Here is a 24,624-nt window from a genome sequence, read left to right as displayed (position 1 = left end):
GCACAGTGGGGCCAGGGCTGGGAGCAGGGCAGCGGCCTCCGTGGGGGCGGCAGTGAGTCGGCGTCACGCGCGCAGCACATGCTGCGCTTCACTTTTTGGTCAGCAGTGTCCCGTGGTGTCTGTGAGCACCCGGGCTGTCTGGACCAGAGCTTTTCACACTGGGCTGTGAAGTCATCTGAGTGGGCTGTGGGTAAGAAACATACACTAAATGGATGGGGAGAAAGCACATGGTCAGGGTGCGTGTGTGCACGGATGGTGCTGCTCACCAGACAGAACCCTGCAGGCAACGGCCACGGGGCTGGACAGATGGCTGACCATGCCCTGTGCCCACCTGAGAGTGTTCCCGAGGACTGGGTGTCTCCTTCAGATCTTGTGATCCTCAGGATGGGGTGGCTGGGGACAATCAGGTGTCCCTCTGAAGGAAAGGAAGGTGGAGGGGCCTGGGCTGGACTTGGCCTGGCCTGGGGGCGACACTCGTCCTGTAAAGCCCACTGGGGCATCAGGCACCAGGAAAAGAGGGACGCAGAGGCCCCCCACCCTAGCCCCTGGCCAGCTGGGTTGGAGCCCCAGCCCAGATCTGCCTTCTGCAGGCCGCAGTGTGCAGACACCAGGCAGATATCAGACCAAGCGGCTGACAGGGTGATGGATGTCTGTGACAGAGACACAGGCTGCTGTCCACAGACAGAGGGGGCAAGTTGAGGGTGAGCTTCCCAAGCAGTTTAAACTAATGTCCAGGCCACATAAAAGCTGTGGAATTAGCAGGGAACTGACGAGAGAAGAGGCAGGAAGGAACCAGCTGGTAACAGCGCTATTAGCAGGAAAAGGGTGGCCAGTTGGGGAAAGAGCCTGCCCTGGCCATGACCCTTCATGTGCCGGAGGGAAGGGCAGGCAGCTCGGGCAGCTGGTAGAGAAGGGTTCTGGTGCCACCTCAGCTCGGGGTGTGCCACGGGCAGCGGGAGGAGCAGCACATACCACCTACATGCCGGCCAGGGTTCAGGTGTCTTCGAGGGAGGAAACTGGCAGCTCTTACGCGTCTGGGCAAAGAGAAGTGGGGCTTTGGCGGACGTGAGCGGTGCCCCCCTCTTCTCTGGTCAGCAGGGCAAGGCATGTGAGAGCTGGGCTTCAGGCTGCCATAACTGGGGCAAGGAGACAGATGGGGCCCTAGTCCCACGACAGGGCTGGAGTAGGAAAGGCTGGCTGCTGAGTGTGGGGCTGGGACCGGTCTCTTCCCCAAACTGGGCTGGCCGCACCCCTCCCAGCCCCCAGGACACAGAAGACCAAAGCCAGCAGGGAGAAGGCCCAGCCCACATGTCCCGAGACTGTGCTGCCCTCTTCTGGCCAGTGCTGGCAGGTCTGGCTCACTACCCACCAGCCACATCCTGCCTGCAGCTGGGCAACCCAGGCCTGCGAATCCTTAGATGGTGCTTTGAAGGTTCTGAGAAGGGCCATAGGGCATCCTACCCCAGGGACCACTCCTCCGCATGATCAGATGGAGGTGGCAGGTGAGAAGGGGTGTCCCAGCTGTTTTCCAAATCAGAGCCCATTGGAAGCACACCTTCCCACCTGTCCCGAGGGGTGAACCTGCTGATGGGACCAGGAGAGGCGGGATGCCACAAGGATGGCCTCAGATCCCCCAAGTCCAGCACAAGAGTGGGCCCAACTCTAGGTGCACTGCTTCCCAGTGGATTTAAACATGGACACTGGCGCCCCCTAGTGGCGTACGGGCAGCATGCCAGTTCTTGGCACCTCCACCCACTTTGGAGGCTCCAGTTTCCAAAGGCCAGGCTGTTTTGGGAGGATTGGGCAAGTGCAGGAGGGCGCAGAGGATGGTGCGGGCGATAAGGAGCTGGCATGGCGTGAGGTGTGGGCCTTGAAATGCTTTGTGCAGTTCTCGGGTGACAATTCTGAGGTTCTGTGGTGGGGTAAGAACTTACAGGCCCCAATCTCCAGGGTGCTGACTGAGGCTGACAGGGGCCATGGCCCGGCTCCAGGGAAGCTCCTGGTACTGAAAGGACAGAGGCATGGGAGGTGGGCCTGGCCAGCTTCAGGCTCCACCTGGCACGCACCCAGAGCACAGTTAGGGGGCTGAAAACACAAAGCAGGCACACCACGTGACTCGAGGGCTATCTGTGCACACACGGGGCCTGGTGGCTCTCACCTCCAGCTTGTCTTGGAACCAGCTGCCGGAGCGCAGGGAGGAGCGGCCCCGACCTGCTGGCTCGGGGGAGATGGCCACTGTGCTGCAGCTCTTACCTGCCTAGGCCACGCTGGGCAGCTCCACGCTCAGCACTACTGTCACTGAATCCTCCCAGAGCTACGTGCTATGTTACCCCCCAATGATGACAGAGAAACTGAGGCTGAGGGACGGCCACTCAGCTGGGGAAGGCAGGGACTTGAACTGGGGACCCTCTGTGCTCATTATCACATAGCCCTGCCCCTCTCAGGCTCCCTGTGTGTGTGTGTGTGGTGGGCGTGGGGGGTGGGTGTGGGGGGGGAGGGTGTCTAGGACTCTGGGGAGAGGGATAGAAAGGGCTGGTGCACTCAGCACCCACTCCCCACTCCCCACCTTATCCGGTCAAGTCTGACTCCCCTGGACCAGTTCCGCCCCCCAAGCAGCCCCTCTGTTAAGGTATTTTGGGGGCATTTTTGGCAGACACCGAGGGGCTGGGACACAGAGCGTCCCTGCTCTGGGAGATTAGGCTTCAGGAAGCATTCTGCACTCTGCTCATATTTTGGTTTCATACCTTATGACGAAGTGCCATGGCTTTTATGTTGGGATAACAGAGTGATTTATTATTTACCAAATGCAGTGGGCGCTCGACAGATCAATTTCAATAAAACAATGGCTTATAAACGCTGCCAGCAATCTGGCCAAAGCAGTAATCAACAAAACATGTTGTTCTAAATGCTTCATAATAAATTGACTATAATAAACTCATAATTATTCTACTGGCTACATTTCAAAGTTGGCACTAGAAAAATAAAATCACCAATTTGGGCTTGGCATTAACATCCAAGGGATTCCTTGGATCACTTCTGTCTCTAAAGCTGTGACCAGCAGACGCAGGTGCCAGTGCTGCCCAGGAGGACTGAGGGCACAGCACCTGGGCTGGGGGGAGGAGGCGTGACGTCTGCTGAGCCCTGGTCAGCCAGGCCCACCCCGCAGGGGCCACCCCAGGATCAGAGCTGGGACCGGCTCTCCCGGGTGAAGACACTCCCCGGGGCAAATCACGACGGGAGCGGAGAAGCAGCCACTTCCTCTGGGTGTGCCGGGCTCAGAGAGAAACACTCCCGCCCTCCGGCTGGCCAGGGCTGCCCCCGAACAGCTGGGACCATTGCTGTGGCCGGACCCAGAACCAGCCTGGGGCCTGGCTTCCCACGTTCTGTCCTCCCAGCCAGAACGGGCCGCAGAGTCAAAGAACATCGGGAAACACTGCGGGAGTCGAGTCCTTGAAGAGGCCAGGCGGTCTCTCCTTGGGGCCAGCAGTGCTCAGCCACGGCCCAGGGGGCAGGGCCGGCCCCTCCGTTTCCTCAGTCACCAGCTGAGCCAAGTCTGAGGCAGCCAACCCTTCCCAAACCCCCTGGCCCTGCACTTGGACCTGGTCCTCTCCTGTGTCTCAGTGACCTTGCCTGCACGTGGTCACTTGTGGGAGCAGGGTGCCTCTGGTGCCAGGTCCAGGGGAGGGCCTGTCCAGGCTGCACGCCCTCGGTCCGGGGCTGTTGGACACTCAAAGAGGGTCACAGAGAGCAGCGGGGCTCCTGGCCCAGGCCCCCGAGGAGAGGGCACACGTGGTTTCTGCACCACGCAGTCCCGAGAGGTGTGTGCTACCTCCACTCACAGATGCGTAAACTGAGGCTCAGAGAAGGAACTAAGTGGTTTGTTTCCTTCCTGAGGGCTGAGTTGGGCTCCTACCAACTGTGGCCTGAGACAGACTATCCCGTCCAGCTACTGACCCCGGGTGACTGAAGAGCCTTGGCCAGTCACAAAGCCTGGTAGGCCCTGTGGGAGGGGGACCCTGGGACAGAGTAGGTTCCCCAAAACACTTGGCAGTGACAACTCAGAGCACGCCTCTCATTTCATGCCCCCGATGGACATGGCTGGGGGTCCCCGGGCACAGGCTCCCACTCCTTGCTGTAGGGCTGGGTCACACGTGCATGAGGCAGGGGTTTGGAACTCCAGCTCGGGGACAGACGAGCAGGGCACACACGGAGAGGAAGCCCGGCACTGCCTGGAAGCCGGCAGGGGGAGCCTTGCTCAGGTGCCTCAGGAGCAGGAGGGAAAGGCTCCAAAGACCCGGGAGGGACAGTGAGCATGCCCCACGCTGCCCTCACCTGTGGTCCATGGCCACAGCACGATGTCGAAGGCCACGACAGGCCAGCCTGTGGGGCTTGTGGCCTCTGGGCGGCTCTCAGAAGCCCTATGGCAGCCGGGACTGGCCCGCCTGATGTCTGGGTGGTGAAGAGGACAGGAGATGGGGGCCTGGTCCAGGTCTGAGAGACACCCACAGACCCCTCCCAAGGCCCAGAGCAGAGGCCCAGCAAGGTGGGGCCCAGGCCCAGATCCAAGGGTCCCGCCCACACTGCTTAGTCATGGCTCCACGAGGAGCTGGGAGCACATCAAACTGCTCAGAAAAGGCGCGTGAACAGCGGTGGGGCGAGGCAGCACCTCCAACCTCCTGCACTAATGTCCTGCGGCCGAGGCTGCCAAGTCTCAGAGGGGCAGAGGTGCCCCCCGCCCGGCACCGAGACAGAGGCGTCAGTGTGTTGGCGCTAATGCAGAGGTCAGAGGGCTCCCTCTTCAGAGAGCCCGCCTCCCAGGTCCCCAAGCCCCGCAGCACAGGTTCCCGCCCCTCGGGGCTCCCTTGCTCCTGGAGAGGGGGCAGCACCCAGGCCGGTGCCCGTGGCAGGGGAGCCTGGGCCCAGAGCAGGGCCAGGCCTCGCTGCGGTCGGCCCTCGCAGGGTGGAACCCAGAAGCCCGGTTAGTCACTCTTGAGTTGGGTCCCACGTGGCCCCGCCCTTCACACGCAGAGCAGGCAGGGCAGCTCAGGCCGGTCTGACTCACCACATGTCTCCGTCCCGGATGGTCCGGTCGTTGGGGGCCCCGGCATGTCCGTAGTGCAGTATGGCCGAGTTCTCACCACTGTAGAGGGGAGGGGAGGTCAACAGCTGGTCCTCACCACAGGCCCTAGGGCTGGGCCCCCACACCTGCCCCGTGGGCAGGACGACGCCCGGACGCAGAGGCCAAGGGTGGCTGGATCAGGCCCACAGCCTGCGGTCACTACGGCCACACACTGGGGGGCAGCCTCTCGGCTTGAGAGGGCCCCCCTACAGGGCTGCCCTGCTGGCGCTGCTCGGGCCGGTGCTGGGGGTGGGTCTGGTGCGGGCAGCACACGTGAAGAACAGAATGGGGAGCCCGGGGAAGCCTCCTTTCTTGGTGGCTGAAGGGACAGGGGAGGTCCCCTGGGAGGGGCCTGGGTGCGGTCGGGCCGCCGGGAGTCCAGCTGGGACGCAGACGGCACCGGGCCTCGCGCTCCTCTGCTCAAGAGAACGTTCCTCATGAGAGATGCCTTTAAGAAAAAAAGGACTTTTCTTCTGTCCGAAGGAAAGAAACTCACCTGGGTGTAATATTTATGGCCCTGTTTGGGAGTCTCAGGAATCATAAAAGTAGAAATAATGATTTTTCTCTCTATCTACCAGAGAACATTTCCAAGGACTGACACGTTCACATGTATTATTCATGTGCCGAGGACGCGTGCATCGCCGGCTCCGTCCTGGCTGAGTGGGGCCAGACCATCTGACCGGAGAGGCAGGGGATAAGGGGGCCACCCACAGCCAGGACATGCCCCTCAAACACATACGTATAAACACACACACGCACACACACACGCACACTCCACACAGAAGCCCAACTTGCCGGGTGTGTGCCTGTGGGGGAGGGGTGAGGAGGCCATGGTGGCCAGGCTCCCTCCTCCACGCAGCACTCCCAGAGCAGGCAGAGTCAAGCTCCGCTCCCGGGGCCTTCAAAGGGGAAGTAATTTCCAAGCTTAGGTGGGCACTGGTGTGCGCATGGGAGTGAGCAGGTGCATCTAAGCTGGGGAACGGTGGGACCCCTCCCTTTCCCGTAATCCCTCCACAATCACCCCCACGCGGCCAGGATGCCCACTTACCTGCCACAGATGCAGGTGTAGGAGCTGTGGCGCATGCCGCCCCGGGAGTAGCAGTAGTGCTCGAAGAGGCTGCAGGAGAGGGGAGACGGGTCAGGGAGCTGGGTCATCACAGCCTGCATGGCCCCCGCAAGGCCTGAGCCCCCCGGCGTCGCTCCGTGAGGCTGAAGCTGAAGTCCAGGGTCAGCCACAGAGCACAGGGGTCAGTGCGGAGGGAACAGGCCAGAGGAGCTTGCTGCCTGCAACACTGTGGCGCTGCCCAGTCTGCCAGGCCCATCGAGGACGGCCCTGGCCCTGCGGGGAGATGGGCTGACGTAGGGGCCACAGTTTCTGCAGGGCTGGAGGTAGTATCTTCTTGTGACTCCCAAGTCCAGTGGCCACACCCTGCCACTGGGAGGGGCTGGACAAGGCCAGGGAGGAACATAAAAGCTCTCCCAGCCCCTGCGCTGGACTCACCTGGGCGGATGGGGGCAGTGGGCCTGACCGCAGGGAGGGGCGCAGGGGAAAGACTGCAGGAGCGCCTGGGCATTGGCCTGGAGGATGGGGGCGAAGGACATGCAGAAGGAGCAGGACAGGGCGGTCTCCAGGAAGGTGGAGAGAGGCAGGGCCTGGGTGGGGCAGGTCCTGCTTCTCCCGACTTGGGACAAGCCCCCCCAGCCACACCCACACCCACACCCACACCCCATCAGCAGTGCCGAACCCTTGGAAGCCAGGATGGCAAGAACTCTGGGGAGGCTAGGACGCTACCCCTCCCCCAACCAGGTGCCTCAGGAACTGGGAGGGGGGCTTGTCTCTTCGTAGGACCCAGAACTCCATGGGCCCAGGCTCTACAGAACCCAGCTGGAGACACGGTGATGGTGGGGACTGCCCTCACCCCTCCTGAGGCCTGGGCAACAGCTCAGGCCCTGCCCTCCAGGGGCCCTGCCCTGCCCACCCACCACCAAGGCAGGGGGACCAATCACAGGGCTGTGCTGCCCCCACCCCGCCTCCCGGTCTTCAGAGCACAGAGGCCCTAGGACAGTGATGGCAAACCTGTGACACGCGTGTCGGAGGTGACACGCGGAACTCATTTTTTTGGTTGATTTTTCTTTGTTAAATGGCATTTAAATATATAAAATAAATATCAAAAATATACATCTTTGTTTTACTATGGCTGCAAATATCAAAAAATTTCTATATGTGACACGGCACCAGAGTTAAGTTAGGGTTTTTCAAAATGCTGGCACGCCGAGCTCAAAAGGTTCGCCATCACTGCCCTAGGAGCATTGTGGTGAGTCTGCTCTGACAGCCTAGGCCTGTTTTAGAGAACGTCTGTACGGAGGAGTCTAACCTTCCAGGCACTGTAAACACAAATTATGCATAATTGTTACGATCGATCGGGTAGGAAGCAGTTGTTGGTCGGTTCGCCCGGCTTTCATATTTGCCTTATGAACCTCATGGCTGGGTATCTGTGAGCGAGATCTTTCCTCAAGAGAAAGGATTTCAGGAATTGCCAGGGAGGTGAGGACAGCGCACGTTCCCGGTCACGGCAAGAGCACTCCGCTGGCTGCCATTGACTTCAGCCTCAGTCCCGGAGGCCGTGGGGACGGCAAGACCAAGTCACAGCGGGGGAGTGGCCACAGACCGCACCCTCCATGCAGCCAGCCCTCCTGCCTGGACACCGAGACTCAGACCTGGACACGCCGTGGAGCCGAGGTGCTCCCTGGGCTTTGAGAGAAGCTCAGACAGAAGCAGCCTCAGGGTGCACGGCTGCTCTCGAGGTGAGGGGGACAGCGGGCCTCTGTTGAAGCCGAGGGCAGGCAGAGGGTGCGAAGGGGCAGCCGGAGGAGACGGGTGGGGCTGGCTCCCTCCTGCAGCCAGTCCCAGCAGCAGGCACTGCTCTGCTGTGTAATTTACTTGGAGAAACAGCCTTCGCCGCTTTCTTTTATGAAAAAAGCAATTGAGAGTAAGAGGCACAGCTTGTAGAAGCTCCAAAATAGGACCGGCCGGCCCCGCTTTCACCCGCAGCCACCGCCGCCACGCGGACACTCACACACCCACAGGAAGGGCTGAAAGACAGGGGCGTGGCCACATGCTGGAAGTTCACAGGCTCTGAAGTTCTTCAATTTGGACTTCAGCACCCAATCTGTTTTAAAATGAACTTTCCTAACATGACGTGAGGACACACGTGATGTGAGCATGATGTGCTTTGGTGGCGATAACAGGTGACTGCAACGGGCCCAGGCTTTCCGCTCGCACTCCTCCGCGGACCCTCTCTCTGGGCCTCGGTCTGTCTGTGGACACGGGAAGGCGCCCAAGTTCTGGGGCAGGCGTGGTGGCTCAGGGGCCTGTGGAAGACGCAAGTCTGACATATTTCTGACTTTCGAGGGGATGGGAGAGAGGAGTGGACACGCGACCAGGCATGTCCTGCAATCCACATGGCTGACTCGAGGCTCCGCACAGCTCGGGCAGCGCTCGGCGGGCACAGTCACAAGGACACACTGCAGCGGCAGAGCCTCCTGGTCCCCATGGGAGGCCACAGAGACCCTCCAGACCTTTACACAAATATGGTAAACGGAGCCAGAAGAGGGTGCACCGCAGGGCCTGAGCTCTGACTGACACAGCCTATGGCCAAACTCAGTCACAACGACATGAGGGCAGAGCATGTAACTGGAAACCCTCCCCCCAACACTTGGAGGTACTGCATGAAATACCATCAGCAGCGGTCACAGGACAGGAACAGGGAGGCCGGAAAGGAAGGGAACTGAAGGCCTTGGCTTCCACGGCCATGTGGGGACAGCAGCAAGCCCTTGGGCACACGAGAGGTAGGAGGCTAGACCTGAGCCCCACCCCCACATAAAGCTGGGGCCCTGGCCGTGGTGCACCCTCAGCAAAAGTGTAGACCTGGGAGAAAATTCATGAGCATCACAGGAGGCAATCAGGAAGCCGGCCTGGGCTCTGGGGAAAATAAAGAACATTCTCTCAGATTTCATAGCACGTCTGTCCTCCACGGGGTTCAGATTCAGGTGTGAACTACCTCATGGTTTGGAAACGGTCCCTGACTGGCGACACCTGGAACACTGGGCAGGAGCAGACACAAAACCAAACTGGACATCTGCACCCTCGACCCAGGCCAGCCAGGATCTGCACACGTGCCCGTGTGTGTGCAGGCGTGCACATGCACACACATAAATGCACACCGGCATGCATACACGTACACAGCACAATATACACACACACGTACACACATGTGTATACATACACACACATGCATATATACATCCCACATACACTGAACATGAACTCAGGATCCGGAAATAGTTCACAAGAGTTGTCAGACACAGCAAGCAGCAGGCTTAGACCCTGAGAACTTCTGGTAACAGAATCCTCAGATGGAAATGATCCACACACAGAAAAAAATTAATACCTACAAGTACAGTTTGATAACAGGTCGGGCAGATTTTATGTAGAACCAGCAGCCTCACACACACCTGCTGCTTTGTGGTCCCCGAAGCTCTCCTCTCATGGCCGTTCTTCTAATACCCTCACCTATAAATTCCTCACAAGCAGGACACGGTAGAGAATGCTCTGCCTCCAGGCACAAATGAGAACCTGGGAGTAACCTGGGAGTCTGTGCTGTGAGTAAGGAGGCAGAGGGGCAGGCCCATCTGTCAGAGTCTGGAGATGACTGATGGGCAGGGACAGCGAATTCTGGGGCCCAGGCCTGCAGGAACCGTGTCTCCAGGGACAGCACCACTGGGCCTCCCGCTGGGCCTAGCTCCTGCCTCTGAGGTTGATCATCTGATGAGGAGATAGACACAGCCCTATACAATCACATCAGCTACCCAAGATAAGGGCAGAAGGGCTGCCCCGGCAGCAAGAATCCCCAGCTATCAGCACAAGCATGAGCCAGCCAGGGCGGTCAGCAGGGACAGTGGGCCACATCATCCCCTCCCAGGCCAGGCCTGGATGCACGTCAGGCTGCCAGGAGGCCAGGCCAGGAACATCAGCATGGAAGGGAGGTGGGCAGGGTGGTGGAAGCCACTGGGCTGACCAGAGGGCCTAGGAGAGCAGACAGTTAGGACACAGGGTCATGAATCTGGGCAGGGGCCAGAGCGTGGGGGCTGAGGTGTTAGAAGCCACATGCAGTGTCTTCCTGGGCCCGGGCGGCAGCCCAGCTGTTGTCACTGCAGTCTCCCTGGATGCCCTTGGGCCTGTGGGTTCTCCACTGCCCTGCCCTGGGCCTCACACCCAGCCTCCTGGGGCGCTGCTCAACACTGACGCCAAAGCCAACACGGATGCTCTGCCTCTTACCAGCGGTACGCATGGCTCCTCTGTGCCTGTTTCCTCATCTGTGTAATGGGATAACCATGCCGCACACAGGTGCCATTAATGTGCAGATCCACGGCCCGGACACCCAACCCGCCATCCCAGCACAGCCAGGCTCTCTAGGGTGCAGCATCTCCAGGATAAACTGACGTGCACACGGGGCTTCCCTTGACCCAGGGCAGCTCAGCACACGGTTCCTTCCCAGATGCCTCTACCCACCCCCCACATTCCCAGAGTCCCAGCTCCTTTAACAGAGTTCTCTGTGGGCCTTCTGAGGAGTGGTGAAAGGCGGGGGTGGGGGCCTGCCCTGCCCCTCCGCTCCCCAGACCTCTGGGTAAGGAAAGACTCAGAGAACGCTAGGGAGCCCCCACCGAGACTCCGAGCATGCTTTAGATAAGCAAGTAGCAATCACATGGTCTGTTGCCAAGAAGAGACTGATTTAAAGCCCTGGACTAAACTCAGAAATGCATTATTAATAAAGCAGTGCTCACGGCACAGCTTCGAGACGGCACCGACGGGGACCACCAAGGAGCCAGACCCTCTGCAAGGCTGCAGTGGCCGTCTCCACCAGCGGCAGCTTTCTTCCTTCCTGATGTTCCCTGAGTCCCTTCCCTGCTCCCCCCCTGATACCTCCCCACCCCCGCCGCTGCCCCAGTACTGGACCAGGACCAGCATCATCTTACGACCCAAGACCTCCCTCGGGGGCTTGGAGGGTATGTGGCGCTGGGCCTGAGTGACAACTGGATGAAAACAGACTCACTAGCCCCACTCCCTGCCCAGGCCACTCTCCCGACTCCTCAGCTGCTGCCAAGGTCCCATCCATAGCACCCCGGATCGAGGGGACGGCGAGGGGGGGGGCGGGGGGGAGGGGGGAGCAGGCCTTGGGACTCATGTAGAACTCAGCCAATGCAGGCCCTGCTTCCTACTCTGTCTGATACTTGGGGCAGGTGACACGGCCCCTCCAAGAAAAACCAAACAGCCACCTGCAACATTTAGCATTTACAATAATCCTTCCAGGAGAGCAGCAATTTTCCTACTTCTCAGATGAGGAAACTTCCACTCAGAGTGGCCATGTGCGGGGGTCAGGGAACCCTTGAATCTGTGTGGGAGCTTGGAGTCCATGCATGGTTTCTGACTCCAATGGCTCCCAGGTTTCAGGCCTGCAGGACAAGGCTCCTGCTCCGTAAGCACTGGGGGTGGCTGCTGCTCTGCTACTCCTTCCAGAGCCCGGGCCTCACATCTAAGCCGAAGACGGGTCTGCCAGGACGAAGGGCCCTGCACACTCCCAGGGTGGCGGTGCCTCAGGCGGGCTGGTGGAAAGGGGGGCTGGTGCCCAGGGTAAGGCTTGGGGAGGCAGAGGCCCTGGAAGGGGAGAATCCACCAACCAGAGGCAAGGACAGCAGAAAGATGATGGTGGTCACGGCAGGCAGACGCGGAGCATGGGAGAGAAGCCACTCGCTCTGCTCTGTCCCTGAGAGCGGCTTATCAAGGTAGGAGATAATTAGCATTTTAATTGGATAATTGGGAATTCTAAATTGCCTATCTTGTAGTAAGCATAACTGAGGACATAACATGACATTCAATTAACAAATATTCCCCTTTATTCTTGACATGCTTGACTGGGTGGAGTTTTTGAGCTCCTTGGTATCGGTTACTGGGTAGTTGTCGAAGCCCTGGCTGCATAGACTGCTAGTAAACCTAATACATGTGTACATGTGTGTATGCCGACACAGACACAGACACACGCACGCATGAAAGGTCCTAGAAATTCTCTACACAAAGGAAATAGTAAAAATAAAATAAAAATCACCCATAACCTTATTCTCTGGAGATAGCCTCTATTCAATTTTTGTTGACCATCCTTCCAAGCCTTTTTTATGCATAAGCACAGATTTTTAATACTGTAAACATTTTTTTAAAGTCACCTTTTAACCGATGCTGACACACATACAGAAAAGGGCCTGAAATCATAAGGACCCAGCACAGTGATCTGCAAAAACTGTCCCCAGAAGCCGCTCTGAGGCAGTCTCCCCTCCCACAGACAGGCTGACTTCTCACACCGCAGGTCAGCTCCCCTCACGAACTTGACTTGATGTGAATGGAACCCAACAGGTCCTGCGTCTGGCTGCTGCTCTGCACCTTGCCCGTGGAGCCCGGGAGGTGGGGGGCCGTCGCTTTCCCATTCTCAGGGCGTGCCACTGAGCCTCGGCTGGCGAGCATTCTGGTTGTTTCCGGACTGTGACTGGCACAAGCAGTGCTGTTGTGGATGCTCCTGCCAGTCTTTGGGGACACGTGTGCATGTGTCTCCATCAAGCACGTAGCCAGGAGAGGAAATGCAGTGTCCCAGCGTTTTGTGTAGGTTCAGCTTAGGAGATAAAGCCAGTATTTCCAGGTAATTGCATCAATTTATTCATCGGCTTTTACCTTCTACTTCATACCTGTGCACGGGGCCAACTGAGCCCACAAGAATCTGTAAGGACAAATGGTCCCACCCGTCTGGATGTTCCAGGGAAGGTTGTTGCTAAAATTCCTAGAAACAGTAGACATAGGTTCATACTATTTTCCTTTCCAAAGCTCTCACTGTGTCCAGAATCAGACGACTTCTCCCACTACACTGCTTGTCCCTGGTGCAGCTGCCATCCTTTTGCTGGTCAATGGTGACAGTGGTCTACTGGTCCCCCTGCTTCAGCTCTTGTCCCCCACAGAGCGTGCTCCACAGAGGGGTCATTTCACAACTGAAGGGACTCCTCTGACCAAACTCGACCCTGGCTTCCCATGAGCAGCCCGCCTCCCTCTCACTCCCACTGCGACCCCCTCTCGTCTTCTCAGTCTGTCTCCTTGCTGCACCTGGGACGACCAGGCCAGCTCCCCTCGCAGGGCCATGGGGCGCACCCCGTTCTTTCTGCCCGAGTGTCTGTCCCAGGGGTCCACAGCTTCCCCTTCAGGTCTCCCCTCATTGTCTCCTTCTCAGGGATGCCTGTCCTGAGCCCCCTTAGCCCTCACCACTATCAAACATATTATCCCATCCATCAGTCTGTCCATCCGTCCATCCGTCCGTCCTCTCTCACCTCCCATTAGGCTGGGGTTTTGTCTATTTCCTTCACTGTAGGAGCCCCAGAGCCTGGAATAGTGCCTGGTATACAGGAGGTTTTCAGTGCTTTTCTGCTGATTGACCGAACAAGTAAACAGTAGTGTGGGCAGTACCACAGCCTGCAATTTACTTGGCCAATTCCACACCATTAGATACCTAGGTGGCTTCCTTTCACTTCACACCATTAGATACGTAGGTGGCTTCCACCTCCGTGTTCGCACGGACCCCATGGCCATATACCTTTCACTGTCTGCGGGCTAAATTGCTAAAAGTAGAATTGTGGAGCATGTGCACATTTTTGAGTCTCAGGGCAGGTTCTGCCAAAAGGACCCAAGAAAACCCATATGGCTTTTGCGCCGAGCAGCACTGCGGGACGTGTCTGCCCACCGGACAGCAAATCGGACAGGCAAACAAAACATTGTTTCCTTCTCTCATCACTAACTGGCAAGTGTGAACATGCTTTGTGTTTCTGTCCTCATACTGCTTCCTTTCTGAATGGCCTGTTTTTTTTCTTAGAAAACAGAATGTTTACCTACTTTATTGGTCCTTAAGGGATTTATATATGAAGGGTACGAGTGGTTCTCACTGACATCTGTGTAACAGGTGGCTGGCCACATCCAACCCCTCTAGTACCTTCTCTGCTAATTCCCCCAGGGCACCTGGGGCAGGAGCTGCAGATGGGGCAGAACATGAGGGGGCCAGATGGCAACCAAACACAGGGCTCAAGCGGGAAATTCTACCTCTGAACCCAGACCCCTCTGGAGCTGACGCCTGAGTAAGCGAGAGGCCCGGCTCTGGAAGAGCTGAGTAACATGGGCACAATTTGCCTGCCTTATGCTGGGATCAACACTGTTCACATCAGACGCAGTCTCACCAGTCCTTGCTGATGTCAGCAGTAACCCCTTTCTTGGCCCCAAACTGAAAACTCTCCCTTTAAAAATGCCCCAGGCTGCCCCAGGAATCATTTAGGCCAAATGCAGGAAGGGTGGTGGGAGAGAGTCCTTGTTTACCACAATTCAGAGGCTATCCCCCCCCCCCCCACCCCGGACACCAGCACCTCCACTTCCCCAGGATGCCCCAGGGAGTGAAGCCAGGTGTATTGGGAGCCTTCTGGGGGCGGGGGTGGGGAAAGGACTAGACAGGATGGGACTCTCTTTGAGCTAGCTCTTCCCAGAGCAAGGTAGGAACCCATGAGACGGGGTACGCCAATAAATACATTTTATGCATTTGATATTTAAAGTGTTAATCTTTCAGTTATGGTGACTCATACTGGGTTTCACTCATGACAGAGAAATAAAGCTTTCTTTAAAAAATGTACTTTTTAAAAAGTAAAGGAACTGGTAGCAAATAAAACACTACAGGTGGGACAAGGGTTTAGTAGAAATTGTGAGGGTGTCACATGAACAGTGAATGCCAAGAGATTCTGCTCTGAGGCCAATGTGAGGCACAGCCGGTGTCTAGTTCTCGGGGGGCACACTGAGCCGGTGTCTAGTTCTCGGGGGGCACACTGAGCCGGTGTCTAGTTCTCGGGGGGCACACTGAGCCGATTTCTAGTCAGGGGGGCACACTGAGCCGGTTTCTAGTTCTGGGGGACACATTGAGCCGGTTTCTAGTTCAGGGGGGCATACTGAGCCTGTTTCTAGTCTGGGGGCATACTGAGCCGGTTTCTAGCTCTGGGGGGCACACTGAGCTGGTGACTAGTTCTGGGGGCACACTGAGCCGGTTTCTAGTTCTGGGGGCACACTGAGCCGGTGTCTAGTTCAGGGGGGCACACTGAGCCGGTTTCTAGTTCTGGGGGCACACTGAACCAGTGTCTAGTTCAGGGGGGCACACTGAGCCGGTTTCTAGTTCTGGGGGCACACTGAGCCGGTGTCTAGTTCAGGGGGGCACACTGAGCCGGTTTCTAGTTCTGGGGGCACACTGAGCCGGTGTCTAGTTCAGGGGGGCACACTGAGCCGGTTTCTAGTTCTGGGGGCACACTGAGCCGGTGTCTAGTTCAGGGGGGCACACTGAGCCGGTTTCTAGTTCTGGGGGCACACTGAACCAGTGTCTAGTTCAGGGGGGCACACTGAGCCGGTTTCTAGTTCTGGGGGCACACTGAGCCGGTGTCTAGTTCAGGGGGGCACACTGAGCCGGTTTCTAGTTCTGGGGGCACACTGAGCCGGTGTCTAGTTCAGGGGGGCACACTGAGCCGGTTTCTAGTTCTGGGGGCACACTGAGCCGGTTTCTAGTTCTGGGGGCACACTGAGCCGGTGTCTAGTTCAGGGGGGCACACTGAGCCGGTTTCTAGTTCTGGGGGCACACTGAACCAGTGTCTAGTTCAGGGGGGCACACTGAGCCGGTTTCTAGTTCAGGGGGGCACACTGAGCCGGTTTCTAGTCTGGGGGGCACACTGAGCCGGTTTCTAGTTCAGGGGGCACACTGAGCCGGTTTCTAGTCTGGGGGGCACACTGAGCCGGTTTCTAGTCTGGGGGCACACTGAGCCGGTTTCTAGTTCAGGGGGCACACTGAGCCGGTGTCTAGTTCATGGGGGCACACTGAGCCGGTTTCTAGTCTGGGGGGCACACTGAGCCGGTTTCTAGTCTGGGGGCACACTGAGCCGGTTTCTAGTTCAGGGGGCACACTGAGCCGGTTTCTAGTTCAGGGGGCACACTGAGCCGGTGTCTAGTTCAGGGGGGCACACTGAGCCGGTTTCTAGTCTGGGGGGCACACTGAGCCGGTGTCTAGTTCAGGGGGGCACACTGAGCCGGTTTCTAGTCTGGGGGGCACACTGAGCCGGTTTCTAGTTCAGGGGGGCACACTGAGCCGGTGTCTAGTTCAGGGGGGCACACTGAGCCGGTGTCTAGTTCAGGGGGGCACACTGAGCCGGTTTCTAGTCTGGGGGGCACACTGAGCCGGTTTCTAGTTCAGGGGGGCACACTGAGCCGGTTTCTAGTCTGGGGGCACACTGAGCCGGTTTCTAGTCTGGGGGCACACTTTGATCCAGAAGCTCTCAGCCTGCAGATGGCATGAGCGTCTTTGGCAAACAGCTGGTGAGAGAGATCCCGAGCCCAGGTTCTTTCCTGTGCCCCAACCTGCCCCGCTCAGCAGCCTCGGACACCAGGTCAGTGTGGACCCTTAGACAAAAGGCCAAACAGGCCCCTGAGGGAACAAAACCACCCAGCTGACCTGGCTGCTGGGCCTGACACAGGTGCCAAGCGCTTAGCGCGACAGTCTGCTCCACTACCCAGCGCTTCCCCTCCGCCCAGAACCTGGCCGCACCTCCCTTCATTCACAGCTCATCCTCAGTTCAGGTCGTTACACTGAAGCATCCATCTTACATAAAAACTGCTGTTTGAAATTTTAACCTGCTGTTTTGGCTTCTGTAAATGCTTGCTGGCTTAAATAATAAGGAAAATAAGACTACTCCCGTTCCAGAGAGGCCATAAACCTTCCCGGATGAAGTTATCAGTGCTGGCGCCAGGCCAGGCCTTTGGTTGAGGTCTCAAAGCCCCAGCACATAGGGCTCTTTAAGAATTTGCAAAGGGGACCGGAAAACCCTTATTTGGGAGACAAAGAGCTAGAAAAAGTATAAATAGGGAAGCCTCCTCCATGTTTCTTTGCCCAGAATTTGAAAGTCCTTTTTCTCTGGGCCCCCGCGTAATAAAAATAAAGTGTGACTCCATTTCTCTAAGCGTTGCTTGGTTTTTCTCCGGTTTTCTGCAACAACATGGAGCCTGGTCAGGGCAATGCCTGCCTCTCTGGGATGCCCGGCAGAACCACAACTGTACAGCACGTGGGTGCCAGCTCCCCCCCCCCATCCTCTCAGGGTCATCCTTGGAGGTGTCCCCTGCCACAAACTCTACCCCATCTCCAGTGAAGTCACAAAACCTGGCACCCTCCTCTGAACAGGTGTTTCCTAAGTACCATCCTCAGGAGACAGGCGATTCCACCAGCAGCACCAGGCAGAGCCGCAGCCACTCCTTCCAGGGACACGAAGGCTTAGCTTGGAGTCCCTCCAGGGTGTTGTGCTTTGTTTCTAGACTCCAGGGCTCCTTTATCTCCAAACATCACATTCCTTTCCCTCGGCCTTATGACCTTAAAGTATTTCACTATGTGTCGTTTCAGACAGAGCATTCTCTGGAAAGCACCATTTTACATCAATGCCCCTCAAACGTGGCAGTCTGAAGCGCTGGCTCGCCAACACCCCCCCCCCCCCATCACCCCCCCTGGCTCCAGCCCTGGGCAGCCCATGAACTTCTTCTGCATCAGGGAGCTGCCCCTGGGCCACAGCTCATGCTGCCTCATGTCTGGGTTCACATATTCCCCATAAAATGCCCTCTGCTCTTGGTTCTGAAGGGGAGGCAGGCACTGCACCAGCCGGGCCCACATGAACCACTCCAGGTATTTTAAGCCCAGGACACGAATACAGGGAACTGGTCATGAGCTGGGGCGGGGGAGGGGTCAGTGTGCAGCAGGAGGCCAGGGACACTCCCTGCTGGAGGGACCCAAAGGAGCTGGGCCACTGCAGCCAGGATTCCCGGCCTCCTGCAGGAAACGAGGACCATGGCTGCATCACCAGGTGCGCACTTCCCAGGGGAAGATTCTCCTGAGCTCCCAGGAGCTACAAACCTCAGGTCCAAGTCAATCAGCGGGGAGGGAGGCCCAGACACTGAATGGAGGGCCAAGCCCTTTCCACCCTGCGTGCGTCTGCGTTTCATGGCAGCACATGGGCTGCTACCTGCCGGCTGCGGAGACCCCTCTTCTCCAAGTGTTATTTTAGTCACACTTGGCTGAAGGAATGTCAGGAATGCTATTTACCACTTAGAAAGGCTTCATCCACTTATGATGATAAGTGGGGGTTACACTCAGCTGCCCCTGCAGAAAGATCAGCCCTGAAGACAGGTGCTGTCAGTGGGGACGCTCCAAGCACGGGCAGGGGTGGGGGAGCAGGGGGGAAGGGGCATGGTCTGGCCAGTGGCTCCTCCAGCACAGTGGAGGCCACATCTGTGCCCCCCAGGAACTTAGTGGGACCTCAGCCACAGTTCAGAACGGTGAGAACACACTCAGGGAATGATGCCACCTTCCAGGGCCGCACACCCTCTCGCCTCAGAGGTCAAGGACAGGGGAGAGCCACAGGTGCCCGCATGTGTCCCTGCGGCTGTGGGAGGGCCACACTGGGTCTACAGAGGACGGGAGAGGAGATTTAAGAACTAACTCACCTGCTCTGAACATTTCCCCTGCCAACATCCCAGAGATGTAGGGCAAGTCTCCCAAAATATATTCTCTAACCCCCATGAGTTTAAATTTTTGGTAACCTAAACCTATTTATCAATAGCTAATTAACAAGGTCTAAGTCCTATGATGACAGGGTGATTAAACTGTTTTTGAAATAATCCATTTTTAATTAAAATGCAATCCTCTCTTGGTTTCTGGAGAGCTTCAAAAGAGAGCCTTAACAGATGTCTTGCTTTTAAATACACATTATATAAAGCCAATCATTAGAAGAATTCATGCTTTTAATTATATTTTAATTATTCTTTGCCTATTGATGCAAAGTTAATATTCTTCCTTTATGGTACCAAAACTGCTAACCAAAGCCAGCAGACAACCAGCAGGAATTCTTCCGTGTGTGAAATCCCATTTCAGAGGGCTGTGCCGGAGCTGTCTGCCCTCGTCCTGGCGGATGCAGACTCGCCTGGTCCGGAGGAAGAGGAGTGGTGAGCACACGACCAGGGTCCACACACACACCCCTCATGGCTTTTAGTGTTGCAAACGCGCTCCTGGCTCCAGCCTGAGAGTCACGCTCCACGGTGGAAACACTGTTTGTGTGATGAGGGTACGAATTTCCCCTTCTGTTCCACCACAAGGCAGACTTCTCCACTCCCCTCCTGCACACTCTTTGAAGTATCTCACTCGGGAGACCCGTGTAAGCAACCAAATCACCCACTAAAATTCTGAAAGCCCAGAAAACACAGTGAGAGCTTGGAGGAGGAGGGAGACGGGTCACAGCGTGAAGGCATGCTTTCCCATCTGCCTGGCATCCACATACCACCCAGCGTGCCCTAAGCACTCCTTTCCGGACTGCACCCCAAGAGCATCCCAAGACCACCCACTGCCAGCACCCTGTCAGGTCCAGGATCACTGCAGCCCCTCCTCACTGCTCCCCCAGTTCACCTGGCTGCCCGGATAGCTTTTAAGCAGGTTCCCTCGTGGCCTGCCTGCCTACCCAGGAGGTGGTGGCTGGAGGGGGTTCTCACCATCAAAAGCCCTTCAGAGGTAAGGCCTCCCTTCCTTCCCTCCCTCTTTCCTTCCTCTCTCTCTCTCTCTCTCTCTCTCTCTCACACACACACAAACACACACCCCTCATGGCTTTTAGTGTTGCATACGGCTGTACTACAGCACCTGACCCTTCCTCTACCAGTCTCAAAGGGAACTTCTAGAGACAGGCTCAGGTCATCCTGTACCCAGCTGGGCACAGTGATAAGCACACAGTAGGTTCTCAGTAAACATCAAGGAAAGGGTAACAGATGGCAGGGCTAGTTGGCCTGAACATGTCTAATAATCAAAACATAACGTGCACACACACATGTGCACATGCACACACATGTGTGCACATGCACACAAAATATGTGCGCGCACACACACACACATCCACACAGTCTTAACCCCCATCTATCCACGAGAAGCCCTAATGGACCCTGGTTGTGTGCTCACCACTCCACTTCCTTTTTCTGGGTACATTTCTCAGCCATCCTGCAGGTAGCTGACTGCTGCCAATGGGCATGTGAGCAGAAGTGATGTGTGCCACTGCCAGGCAAGGCTTTAAGAGTAGATGTCAGATCTCTGTGCTTTCTCTCCTCCTTCCCAAAGAGCACAGCCAGGCAGCCCTGACACTGTTGGAGGAGAGCCATGGGGCTGCCTCAGACAGCAACATGAGCAAGAAACAAATGGTCACTCTACTAAGCCACTGAGATTTGGGGTTTGTTACTGCGTCAAAGGCTACCCTATGCTGACTAATACAAATAGGAATTTAGAATGTGGTAAAGGTGGAGTTTTAAGTCAGTGGGACAAAATTATTATTCCAAAGAAAGTAGGTCAACTGTTCATTTTTGAGGGGCAAAAAAGCCAGAATCCTTGCTTACTCATCACTCTTAAATGCATTTTAGATAGAGTTACCTATAAAAAATGAATCCACTGGGATACATGGATATATTACCCTATACATACCAGTGTTTGAAATATTTTATAATTATACAGAAAATATTTTTTAAAATAAATTCATATAATCATAGAGAATAAAACATACACGTACAGTTGAACTGAATTGAAGTAGTAGAAAAGGCTTTTGTAATAATGCAAAAGACAAATTATACAGGAAAGAAATAATTTGACTATTTATATTTAAAATTTCTGCATATCAAATTGGGAAAAATATTTTGGTAACCAGAACACTAACATGAAGAGTCCTATACAGCATGGGCTTGTAGATCAGTTAGTCCACCAGAAATGTCCCCATAGCCAATGGTGCCACAGACAGGCTACAAAGACAAATGCCCAAGAAATGCCTGCGGGAGTTTAACCTTGCCAGGAATCAAAGAGATGAAAAAAAAGGTGGGGTGCTACTTTTCCTTTATCAGATTGGTAAAGATGTCACTCACGCACGGTGGTGGGGGCGGGGCGGTGTGTGTGTGCGTGTGCATGTGCTTGCTTGTCCAGCTCAGTGGCTGAGTGTGTGGCTTCTGTAGAGAGCCACCTGGCTCCTCTAAGTCCCATCTGTCCGCTGTGGGATCTGGGGCCAGTTCCTAACGCCCTCCTGACCGTGTCCTATACAGTGGAAAGGATGCCATTCTCACCTCATGGGATTAAGTGAGAAAACCCCCAGGAAGCATGCAGTACATGCTCACTAGACATTCACATCCACAGTGGTGCCAGAGAACGTCAGGAGGGCAGTTTGGTTTTCTGCAGTGAAATTCCCCCAACAATTCCATTTTCAGGAATTATCCCGAAGAGGTGAAGGGATAAGGCTGATTGTCACAGTGGCCAGTGGGAAGCCACTCCCAGTGGAGGGCTGGTTAAGAGGATTATGGTGGCGCCCACGGATGCAGGTGCCCTAGTTCACTGCCAGAGAGAAGTTTCCACTTCACACGGGGGGAGGCCCGGACTCTGCCTAGTGGGATCCCAGCAGATCAAAGCCTCTCTGTGCCCCTGCAGAGATCCCAAAAGCTTGTTTGTTACAGCAACAGGGGTTAGTGGCCTTCTGCATCACAGGTTATTTTTCATATCTTGTTTATAATGCTCTGTACTGACGATTCCCGACTGGTATATGCAATCCTTTTCATCAGTGCAAAGCTATTTTCACTTGGAAAATATTTGTTTGGAATAAATAAGAGCTATCTGTTAAAAACCCGCTCCCCTGGACCCAGCCTTGTCCCACTGGCCTCACCAGGCCTGTTTTCTTATGTCCCAAGTGGGTACACAGCCGCAACCAGGACCATTCCACAGAGCTTCCACAAGGGGTCGCAAGTGCACACGGCCGGCCACCCACACAAAGAACCTCGAGAAACTCAGCCTGGCTGAAGAGACCACAATCAGAAATAACTCTGTAGGCAAGGCTCTCTGGTATGGGGTGTGCAGAATCCAAGCCATAAGGATACCGGCTCAGCTCTGCATTAAAAGCCCACTTATCTTCCATCAGATTTGGTGGCAAAACCTCCATCTGCACAGGAAGTATCCCTCCTGTAGTGTGAGTGGGATGTGAGATGTCAGCCTTTTCCTCTGGCTCCACACACACTGCCTTCCATGGACTCCCCCCACCCCCCACCCCCCCACCAGGGAAACATGACCGACTCGGCTCCCCCTGGAGTGGAGGGGGCCAGACACAGGATGGGGCCAAACATGCAGCTCCAAAGGGCTGAGCTGAGAAGCACATTTGCCTCTAGTCCAGGGGTGGGCAAACTTTTTGACTCGAGGGCCACAATGAGTTCTTAAACTGGACCGGAGGGCCGGAACAAAAGCATGGATGGAGTGTTTGTGTGAACTAATACATGTTAACACTGCTGCTGGTGAAGGAGCGGAGGGGAGAGCAAGAGAACCCTGCGCTCTTTCCGCTCCGCGGGCCGGATAGAACAGCCGAACGGGCCGGATCCGGCCCGCGGGCCGTAGTTTGCCCGCGGCTGCTCTAGTCTGTTGCTGGGCAACCCCAGCCACCTATCTGCCCTGGAAGCTGAAGGAAGTGTGGCTGCCGGGGAGGGACCTGCCACTGTGAATGGATTTGACAGGTACAGGGCACATCACCTAGAAGGTATAAAAAGCGATTTTCACTAAATGCCCCTGGACACAAAACTTGGGCTCAGCAAAGAGCTTGGATCTGAATGGATTTCCATTCATAGCTTCTAAATCCCTAGATGAAACGCACTGCTACACAGCAAAGGCGGGAAATCGGGGCTCCCTGCACATGCAGCCTGGAAACAGTGGCCCTGACACTGCCTGAGGCCCCTTGGCCCCTCTACATACCGCCTGCAGCTGTGGCTGGGCGCTGCGGCAGGCCTACATCCATGCCTGCAGCCGGGTGTTCTGGGGGAAATGTCTTAAGGGAATTGCTTCTCCCCACCAGCTCTGGGAACCAGTGGCCCCCAGAGCCCCAGAAGCTATGCAGACACCTACCTGCACGTGGCCCCAACCAATTCCAAGCCTTGTGACTCCAACTATCTATCCTGGCCTTCCTCACCTCGGGCACAGAACTAGCTCAGTGGTGCGTCAGGGCGCCACCCTCCCCAGAAATTTCAATAACTGGGGAAGAGGTTTCCTCATGGAGTCGCTGTAGCTGTCGCTAGTTCTCGCCTCTTCCAACGTGAGCAGGTGTTTATCCTTAGAGGACAGAGCCGGAGCTCTCCCTTCCCTGCGAAGGGGGCACTCCCACCCACAAGCACACAGGGCACGCCACGGCCCTGAGACTGTCTCAGAATAATGATGCCCACTTTGTACCTCCAGGGGACTTAACTAATTTATAAGGCAATTTTAATAATAACTATATATTAACTTCACATTCCCTTTTTACCTATTTCGGTGGCTCTGAACTGTTAGGAATTAGGTGATATATTACAATAGGCTTCAGAGACTTTTTATTAACTAATGCCCCATATTTAAAAACCATCCTGTCAAATGAGAAACATTAAGAAATGCTGTCCCTTTTATAATTGCTTCTAATCGACTCAATATTTAGGTCCTGGCCTTAATAGACAGCCCAGGCGGTACTTCCCTAAATTGCATTTAACTTCTCATTTTCTTTCTGTCACCGGCCAGCAGAGTAATTCTGAAGGCACGCAAGTGGCCATTTCACCGTGTCAGCCTGTGGCTCCTGAGGTGCCTGTGAATTTCAAAGGTACAAAGCCTTTCTGTCCAGACTGTCCCTGCAGTGGCCCTGCTTTGCGGTGTGTGTTTTTTCCTAAGCCTATTTATTGAAATGAACATAAGGTGCATACACATTAGTTCCAGACTTGTAATTTCACCAACGTGCCCCCTAGATTAAGATCCAGAACATTCTAGTCCGCTGACAGGCGCCATCGCCGCTGCCACCCTACCCTCGCTGACCCGTCACCACTGCCCGTCGGGGTCTCTGCGTCGGTGGAATGACACAGCGCATGCCCCTGAGTCTGGCTTCTTCTGCTGACTGGCCTTCAGGAGAGCCACCGCCCATGTTCCCGGGTCCAGTGATAACCTGTTCATTCTCACTCCTCCAAGCGCTTGCTTTATGAAACGCCAGAGTTTATCTACCTCTATGGGTGGACTCCGGGGCCCCCAGTTCTAGATGGCTCCCAGCCCACATACAGAACATTCTCACCAGTGACCTTTGTGTGTCTGTGGGCCAGGTGTGAGCGGCTCAGCTTTGGGGCTACTGCCCGTTGTCTTCAGAGGTTGTCCCCAGCACCTGTCTTTGTTTGCCTTTTCTTCCTGGCAGGGACAAACCTTTCGAGCCCATTACTTTGTGAACAAGAGACTTGAACCCGAGCATGAGGGTCCAGAGTGCCTCACCAGGCCTGGAGCCGCCTGGGCCCTCCCGCCGGCCTGCAGCCTCCCAGG

At 56.0% G+C, this 24,624-nt stretch overlaps 1 protein-coding gene across 6 annotated transcripts in view; it reads right to left on the bottom strand.

Annotated features, from left to right (window-relative positions):
* Positions 1 to 24,624, bottom strand: part of LOC132217058 (xaa-Pro dipeptidase) — a 467,255-nt gene that overhangs the window by 368,342 nt on the left and 74,289 nt on the right. The window contains exons 10-11 of one of the 6 annotated variants that reach the window (XM_059667012.1): positions 6,168 to 6,236; positions 5,063 to 5,140 (exon numbers count right to left, since the gene is read on the bottom strand). The exons of the other annotated variants lie outside the window; for them this stretch is intronic. Coding sequence (XP_059522995.1) covers positions 5,063 to 5,140; positions 6,168 to 6,236 — 147 coding nt within the window. The remainder of the gene's footprint in view (positions 1 to 5,062; positions 5,141 to 6,167; positions 6,237 to 24,624) is intronic. 6 annotated transcript variants of the gene reach the window in all.

The sequence above is a fragment of the Myotis daubentonii genome, chromosome 15 (genome assembly GCF_963259705.1).
Source record: "Myotis daubentonii chromosome 15, mMyoDau2.1, whole genome shotgun sequence".
Lineage (NCBI taxonomy): Eukaryota > Metazoa > Chordata > Mammalia > Chiroptera > Vespertilionidae > Myotis > Myotis daubentonii.
The sequence above is the reverse complement of the archived record's forward strand: the minus strand, read 5'-3'. Positions and strand labels throughout refer to the sequence as shown.